Raw genomic sequence first — 9331 nt, 5'->3', positions numbered from 1 at the left:
GGCCAGGTTTTCAGGATATCCCTGCTTCAGCACAGGTGGCTCAATCAGTCCCAGTTCAGCACAGGTAGCTCAATCAGATTCTCAGTCTTCCACATGCAAGGATATCCTGAAAACCTGACCTGTTGGTGGCCCTTGAGGACTGGAGTTGCCCACCCATGCTTTAGTGAATATGGACCTTAGTAAAAAAAAAAAAAACATTTACAAATCCCATTGAAAGCAGTGAAATGTTAGTCTCTGACAAATCAATTTCTGATAAACATTGTTCAATAACCTATTAGTTACCCCTTCAGTGTCAAATGGCACCGCACTTTATAATGCCAAAAGGACAGCTCTTTTTCAAAGACTATATAAAAAAATGATTAAAAAAAAAAAATTGTCCCATTTTGGGGTGTTTTTGCTTTGGGATTGGGTAAATAACACACAGTGATGGGCTGCACAGCTTAAAAGAACGTAAAATACGCTTTGGGGTAGGGGGGTGCAACCATACTCGTTACGGATTTATATGCCTCCGTGTTCATTTTCAGAGGGGCAACTGCCTCTTCGAATGCACCGGTCAGTGCGGATCTTGGGGAACCAGAAGGGGACAAAAAGAAGAAAAAAAAGGTTTCTCATCGTTGAGTTAAAAAAAAAAAATCCCTGATTGGTTGCTAAGGAGAACCTGCTGTTAAGTTGCTGCTTTGCTGCACAGTTCTTTCTTGAAAGGCCCTTTCTTCCCTTTAGTTTGTGAGTAACCATTTCTGTCTAGGAGGCAGTCACTGAATCAACAAGAAAGGAAAAGCCAGACAATGCAACTAACTTAACCCCTACATCACCGGAGGGCCTGTAACTGCCCTGGCGACGCAGGGGTTAATGCCCCCAAATATATGTACCGTGATTTGATTTCTAAAAAAAAAAATAATATATATATATATATATACACACATACAGCATCTGCATAATTCCCCCGTTCCATTTTTATTTTTTGCAAAGCTGATAACAACAAGTTTTTGACTCTGGAGTTAAGGAAAGTAATTAAACAGGGACTGTGGTTAGAAATAAAATGCAGCGATGTGTAAAACTACAGATTTCTGAAGCAGTAACAACAAAAAAAACACACTTTTTCATTTATTTATGCAATAACACGATGATTTATAGAACAAAAGTTGTTGGTTTAGATAGTAAATTGTGTAGGACAGGTATTCATTTTCTACTTTTAAGAGATCGCATTATAATGTATGTACTTCTTAAACGTTTCTTGTGTTATACTGTAATCCATTACGTTTTAGATTATTATAGCAAAATAAAATCAAGACCACAATCATTATTTTACCAGGGATAATACACTGGGGTTTAAAAATAAAATAAAATAATGCAATCTATTTAGTAGCAACCGTGCATAAAGTGCTTTATAATAGGAAGATCCAACCAAATTAAAATGCAAACCAGTTAGAATACAATGAACAATATATATCAAAATTGGAGACGTGAAAGCACTCCTAAATAACAAAAAACAAGGCAAATTTCGGCAAGTGCACATGTCATATGAGAACATATACTCCACCAAGTTCCAAAGAGCGAGGGAAGAAAAGATCTTTATTTTTTGCACCCTAATCGTTTTAAACTTTTTTGAACTTGTGTGTGTGTGTATTTTTTTTTTTTTAACACACACAGAAATAGGCCCCATGGGAATCGCTGCTTCATAGAGTTTACAAAACTAATATGTGTCTTACATCACTTGGAAGTGTTTGATATCCCCGGTGTTGGATCCCAGTGACCATGGCGGAGTCCCATTGTCTTCCTGTGCCTCAGGTACCAAAATTAGATTGTAAATTCTATGGGACAGGGATTTATTGTGCCAGCCATAAAATTATATGTACTGTCAGAATACACAAAGACAAAACATGTGTGTACACGCAGAAAGTTTATACAAACAACTGGAAACACTGTCAGAGCTATATAAGAAAAGGGTAGTATTGTACACACACACTGGGTACTTCAGAGTATATACACTTTATTGTGGGACAATATTAGGTTAGGAATAAGAATTTCTAAAGAGGGGGGTGACTGCACCTCTCATCTCCCCGCCCCTTTTCTTCTAGCGACCACGGGATTGGCCCTGGCACCACTGCTCCCCCCCATTCTCCCTGCGCCTTAGCCAATCAGGGCTAGGCTGTCAGCTGGTCAGCTTGTCTCACCCCACTCTAGCAGTGCTGAGTGTGTCTCTTATCAAAGGAACACATCAGCTGCACTGAGTCATATTATCATGGGGACTGTTTGTTTTTCATGGCACTTTTGTTTGTTTTTCACCGTCTTATATCCTGTCAGGTTCACAGGAGGCAATGGGGTCCCAGGTAAGAGATGCTGCCTCTCTTCCCTTATACAACCTTCCCCTGGATGTATCCCCCCATCCACATGGCATTACTGTGCTGCTGTTCAGAGCTCACGAATTGGTAACTTTTGTAGCAATGCTATCCGTGGTTATAGAATAGGCACCCTATTTTTATTTTTTTTAAATGCCCTTCACTTATTTGGCACCATGTGCAGAAGAAGCATTGTGATTTCCCAACCAACAAATAATACTGAAGATACCAGGCACATCATTCCCTTCAATGTCCATGTCATCTGCTGCTTTCGTGCAAGTTAAATTCTAGTTCTTGGGGCTTCTTTTCCTAATGCAGATTGGTCCATGTAAGGGAAATCTGGGCTGAAGCAGTGAAGTTGATGCTAACTTCTCTAGTCCAGTAAAAGGCAAGTTGCATCAGTATCACTGGTGGGTAGATCTGATTTTTGAATGTCCCATCTCCTTGCTGAGATTTCTCCCCCTTTGCCTTTATTTAATTGTGAGTTCATTGTAGAGGTCCCAGCTGTCACTTGTAGTGACCCTGATGTGAGGTGCCACTTAATGCGTCCCAGTATTTCCCCCTTTTCCATTCCTGTTTTCTTTGTATAATGTTGTCTGGGTTTTGCACTTGCCCCCCCCCCCCCCCCCCCGGCTTTCTTCTCATCTAAATCTAATGTGACTCGTTCAGCAGCAAATGACACACACAGAGGTAAATCATTTCATATCTTTTCCTGGTGCAGCTGTAAGGATTTTTCTTCTGAAGATTTTAATATACTCTTAATGCAAGACTCATATTATAATACACCCTGCAGATTGATCAGGCTAAAATGTCCCATCCCTACATCTGGAATATTTTCCTGCACTTTGCTCTTTATATTCAAGCATCCCTGCATATAATTTGTTTCCCTTCTACTTGGATTGCGTCTTTCAAAAGGGGGTGGCTGAGCTCTATACCATTTCAGACAAATAATACAACTCATTCATTATTTTAATTTTTTTTAAAGTAACCTTTTCCTGCAATCTGCTAATTGTAATTGCTTTAAAGAAAAGATTGCATCATAATTGTATTTATTCTAGCAATTCCAAGTCATGTCCTGGACACAATTTTGATTTATTTAGGGTGTGATCCAAATAAAAGCATATCTGTCCTGATCACTCCTCTAGTGCTATACACCCCTCCTTTTACAGAAAAGCCCAGATGTTTGTGCAGCATTAAATTGTGAAAGAGACAATTAAAAGTGTGTTCCCAGCAAGGCAAATTTCCCTATTGACATAAAGGCATCAATCAATAGCCCAGGGCCACTTATTTTTCTAACAGCCCTGGGGTTGTGTAGGGCTCACAGATACACTAAGACATTCTTGTTGAGGGTTAGTCTATTTCTCATGTACAACTTTTCCTTCCTTCTTGACATTCACGAAACCAATTCAACAAACAAACTACATGTTTACAAAGATCAGACTTTAGCTTTCTGTTTTTAGCAGTAATAGGGGAACATATCTAAACCTACACAAACATGCAGAAATGGATTACCTTTTTCTGAACAGGCAGGTTTGCTATACACCACTCACAAGTAAATACTTCTGCATTTAGTGTGCCTGGGGAAATTAAAGACAAAAAGCCATATATAATAGCAGTGAAATGTTTGAAATGTCCCTTTTTGGATATTGCACGTCTCCTTGAATCCCATAATGATTTTATTTAGACGCACATTTGTTCTCACTAGATGAGCTCTGCCATATAAAAGACTTGTTTCACCCTCGACCTATTCAAGTGATTTGCAAATATTAATCATGAGTGACAACTGTTATATGATCAGATTATTTCCCCAGTGTGGAAACATTGTGATTTTATATAGTGCAGGAATATTGTTGCCCTACAATTGAGTGTTGTATAAAGTGCACCAATTTATAGAGCAGGTTAACCCATATGCAGGTTAACCCATATGCAGGTTAACCCATATGGCATTAAAGGGAATTGTTTGATTTAGTGTCAGGGTTACTCTAGTGATTCATACTTTCGGGTGTTTTGTATATTTTAACTTATTTTACTTGCAAGACAACCCTGTACAACAGCAATTACTATGTTATCTGTCTATCTCCCTAGTCATAAATGCACTGACCCCCTTCCTTTTGCTTGAATAACAGATAGTGATGAGTGTGCCGAGGGAACGGATGACTGCCACATTGATGCCATATGCCAAAACACACCTAAATCTTACAAATGCATCTGCAAACCGGGTTATAAAGGAGAGGGGAAACAATGTGAAGGTAAGAAGAAAAGACATCCAATTTTCTTATTTGTTTGCTCTGGTAAATCTTTGTAAATAGCTGAATTCCTGAAACAATTAATGCAGATTTACAGCTGCTTAACCTCAAATTGTAGTGTTTATTGGCAAGCATTCCCTGCTGCTTCTGCTAATTGTTCTGCACCAGAAACACTCAGGACTCTCCCAGTTTGCTCCAAAAAGGATTCATCGAGATAATATATATATATATATGGGGTAAATATATTATATTCTATATATAGGGGTTTTTATAAACACCCCTACCCGCTCCTCTCTTCCCCCCCCCCCTCCCAGCTGTTGGGGGTAGGTTGCACATGGGTAGATAATGTCTTTTAGTCTGAAACAGAGTTCCAACCCTCTTCTGATAGGATTAGAGTGTGAGCTTCCCGGTCATGTACCTGCGATCGCAGGGTCTTTTCTGCGCAGGCCAAGGTCGGTAAGGGAGGCGATGGTGCAGGAACACAGAAATAGGGCGCAAGGACTTTTGCAGCTTAAGATTTTTATTGGATAGGCAAGCACATAAATCTCACGCTGTATCAGACACTATCTGGGTATAGTTACTCTCATAGGTCACCATACCTCAGTATCAGTACCCAGGGTTTCCAGTTGTACAAATCTCCATGGGGCATTTTCATGTTAGACCCTTCCCAGTGAATACTTCTGATCAGGCCTTGGCTTCTAGTCCCACCTCAATTCCACACCTAGCCAGGAGTTGGGTCCCCCAACCTCCTCTGCAAGAGCGGTCTCCTTTTGGTGTCCTAGTCCCTACCCCCTGTATCCAGAATACTCCTTGCTTACTAGGGATGGTCTTGCACTCTTCTCTGGCCCTTGACTGTTCATCCCAGGAGTTTGAGACCCCCAGGCAGTCTACACGTTCCCTGCTCACACACTCCTAGGTGAGGGATGACCTGGCACTTGCCTAGGTGAGGGAACAACTAACTGCCTTTTGCAGAACCCACTTAGGCCGAGCACACTGTGCCTACCTCACGACGTGACGTGCGCGCGTCTGTCTGCTGGGTGATGTGTGCTCATCCCCAGCAGACTGAATGACACGACTTGTGGGCGGGACCCAGACATGGGTAGGGTGTTTCTTGTATTTACGTTTCACTCATTGGCTGGCGAAATACACACGACGCTGCTGCCGCACAAAATGACAACTTGAGTTGTCTGTCTCATGTGTAGCAGCGTCAGCGCTGTACTTTCCCGCCAGGAGTTTTTTCTAGACTGAAACCTCTCGCACCATAACATCAGAGTGCCGAACGTGCGCATCGCGTAGCGGGCACCGTGAGCGGGGCCTTTGTCATACAGCGGGAGGGGCCAGGCAGTGGGGGAAAATAGTGAGGATTCTACATATACAGGGCTTGACAAATGGGGTCACCCGTGGCGACTGCATCCGTGGCCGCTGTCGACTGCGAACCTGTGGCGGCGTTCCCCAGCATCTCCTGGTCTTCTTCTGCAAATTCATCTCTTCCCCCTGCCATGGCAACGGGACGCTACATGACGCAGAGCCACGTTACGTCACCGCAATGCGCCGTCATTTGACGCGGCGTGGCCATTTTCACTGGAGCTGCGAGGGAAAAGATGAATTTGCAGGGGAGAAGACAGAAGGGCACACCACACCGTTGGACCCCGTAGCCGGACCCCGTAGCCAGACCCCGCTGCAGGTAAGTGTCGTGCGGAGGAGGGGGGTGAGGGAGTGTTTTGGGGGGGGGGGGCGACTTTTTTTGGGGGGGGGGGAGTGGGTTTTTCATTTGAAAATCACATGTTAAATTGAGTGAGAAAATCCCCAATCCTTATCTTTGAAATAATAATTGGATAGGTTTTTCCATCATTCTAAACTTCTTTTTTTTGGGGGGGGGGGGGGGGTTGGTGGGTGGGTTATATGTTTGACTTTTTTTACAGGTGTCCATTTACGATTCATATTAAATATAATACAGAGTTGGACAAAATACTTTTGTTCTACTATAACCAGCGTTTCTTTGTTCAAAGTACCTTCATTTAAAATGAGATTTGTGCATGTTAGAATGGTATTGAATATTTAAGGATACCAAGTTGATTTTGTGTTGGGTCCACCCCTGCCATATCTAAGCCAGTGACCACCAGTATGTGAGAACTTCCTCTTTGCTGCTTGCTAAAGCTGCTATGAGATCCAGAAGGGTTGTGTGGAGGTATAAAAACCAATAAATGCAGCTATATGTTTGGAAATGTGCATCTTCTTTTTTTCATCACTGTTTGGGGTGATCTAGAAAGTAATCTAGATTATGGCGTATCGCTGTGTGCTGGTATAACCTCTCTTGGGAAAGCCCATAGTGGGATTAACACCTTCAGTACCAGGTGGATTGTAATATATTCCCAGGCAATGCCCAGTTTTAGAGAGGTTAATTTACACACACAACATGGTGCAAAAATGACTGCCCTTTTGTATTCACTGATGCAAATGTGACAAGTTAAATGCAGATTCATACTTTGTTTCAAATGAGGGCCTCCAGAATAGACTGCTACCCAAATAATGCACAGTTGAAGCATGTGCTCACGTTGGGGGAAAAAAAAAAAAAGAATTCCCAAAAAAAGTAAAATGGTCCCTTTTTTAAATCAGCGGTGGGCAACTCCAGTCCTCAAGGGCCACCAACAGGTCAGGTTTTCAGGATATCCCGGCTTCAGCACAGGTGGCTCAATCAGTGACTCAGTTGAAGATTGCGCGGGGATAGCCTGAAAACCTGACCTGTTGGTGGCCCTTGAGGAATGGTGATGCCCACCCCTGCTTTTAGTTATTCATTAGAACTTAATCCTTATTAAACATACCTGATTAACAGCTGGACTCTCCCCCCCCATTGTAACGTTGATGTTCTCACAACCTCTTTAAATGGATTGTCAGATTATTTGGTCATACTGTGCTTTTTATTTCCAAATTCTTTGCTATGTCTCATTGAGAATCAAGATGTGGTTACTTTTTTTTTTTTTAACCCATAGTAACCTGCGACTTGCATTTAATTTTATACTATGCTGAAAGCAGCTCTTCTGTGATTTTGTAGCGAGTATCTATTGTACTGCCAGGTTTAGCGGAAACATTTGATTTCTTTGCATCTCTTAAACAGACAAGGTTAGCAACAGCTCAGCTACTAAAGTTTGGCTGACTAAATTTGGCAAAAAAAATGGCATGGGATTAAAACTAATGCTATGTATGTATATAAATAATAGAGTAAGCAGGCACTCCACAGCAAAAAGTATTGTATTTATTATACCGTATATATTAATAATTATTGGGACTCCTTTACAGATACATATCCCTTAACTATCATTCTTGCTGATGCAAAGTGTATTTACAAATTACTCTTGCATTCATTTAAAGCAGCAGTCCACGCAGATATATATAATTTTTTTTTTTTTTTTTTAAATCATCATATATCATTACATTTTTACTACCCTTTCTAAATCTGTTTTAATTTTTAAAATGTGATGCTCCGTTCAGGAGACGGAAGCGTTTGAAATATTAAGAGGTTAAAAAGGGAGCTCTCCCCATAGCCCAGTGCAGGCTGAAGGTTACAATGGTAACCAAGCTAGAGCTTGGGGGGGGGGGGGGGGTTTAACACTAGAATAACTTTATTTAAAAAAAAAAAAGAGCAGAACATGCTATGGGGGAGAGATATGACTATTATAGGAGTTAAACTCACAAAGGTTTCTGGGGGGGGAGGGGAATGTTGCTTTAAAAGCCAGAATGACCAGTTCGGGTGCGTGATTTAGATGTCCCTTACCCTGGAGAGCTCAGCATGTTTGCTGTTGATGAGGTTTTGAGCCTGCAGAGCATGTCTCTGGACATGTAGGAAATGCTCATTAAAATCTAATTTGTGTGAACAGGTAGAATACCAACTGAAATGTAACTAAGCTCTAAACATGGATGGAAGGCATGTCTGCAGTGTTACCGGGCAGGCTTTCAGTCCCACCCATGTATTCTGCAATGATGCTGTTATCCATTCAATAAACTGGAAAGCATGAGCCGATTGTGTTCTGTATCTCATAACCCCCCCCCCCCCCCAACAGGTCAGATTTTCAGGATATTCCTGCTTCAGCACGGGTGGCTCAGTCTTTGGCTGAACAACCTGTGCTGAAGCAGGGATATCCTGAATACCTGACCTGTTGTGCTGGCTTGAAGACTGGAGTTGAGCCCCCGTGTCGTGACCCACCGGCCATCCTAAAAGCACTTCATGTGACCCGTAGAACAGCCTGTTCCATATTCATGACTTTCAACAAAATTTTAATTCTACACTTTTAAAATGAGCTCAGCCCAAGACCTCTGCAGTACACCAGGGAACCCGGTTTCTTTACATGTTCCCCACATCAAACGTTTCACTAAGCCTTAAACTGCCCATGCTGGAGAACCCTGACTTCGATTTTATGGTAAACCTAGCAATATATCTATGTCAATTTAATCCCAAACAATTATTTATTTATTTTTTCCCCTCTTGCCTGGTTTGGCTCAGCCTGAAATGAGATGAAAAATAGCCAGGTTTTTCCAAGAATCTGATTTCTCGGGAGTAAAGTGGACACGTTTGAATTGCCCCATTCTAGTCTCTTTTTTTTTTTTTTTAAATTTTATTTTAATTTTTATTTATTTTTTCCCTTCCAATAAACTGCAGCATACTCCACATCAGCTCTCAGTCATACACAAAGTATGTTTAGACAGGGGTTTTTTTTTGTGCACATTCCAGCGTGCATACCCTTTAGGTTA

The 9331-nt window shown here is 41.5% G+C and overlaps 1 protein-coding gene across 4 annotated transcripts in view; it reads left to right on the top strand.

Annotated features, from left to right (window-relative positions):
* The first annotated feature begins 2172 nt into the window (after positions 1 to 2172).
* The window catches only part of SCUBE1 (signal peptide, CUB domain and EGF like domain containing 1), a 245748-nt gene continuing 238589 nt past the window's right edge, over positions 2173 to 9331 (top strand). For all 4 annotated transcript variants that reach the window (XM_075602787.1, XM_075602786.1, XM_075602785.1 and 1 more), the window contains exons 1-2: positions 2173 to 2330; positions 4466 to 4588. In XM_075602787.1, the coding sequence (XP_075458902.1) occupies positions 2243 to 2330; positions 4466 to 4588 (211 nt within the window). In that variant the 5' untranslated portion in view covers positions 2173 to 2242. The remainder of the gene's footprint in view (positions 2331 to 4465; positions 4589 to 9331) is intronic.

This window comes from Ascaphus truei, chromosome 5 (assembly GCF_040206685.1).
Source record: "Ascaphus truei isolate aAscTru1 chromosome 5, aAscTru1.hap1, whole genome shotgun sequence".
Classification (NCBI taxonomy): domain Eukaryota; kingdom Metazoa; phylum Chordata; class Amphibia; order Anura; family Ascaphidae; genus Ascaphus; species Ascaphus truei.
This window is presented reverse-complemented; position numbering and strand designations above follow the sequence as displayed.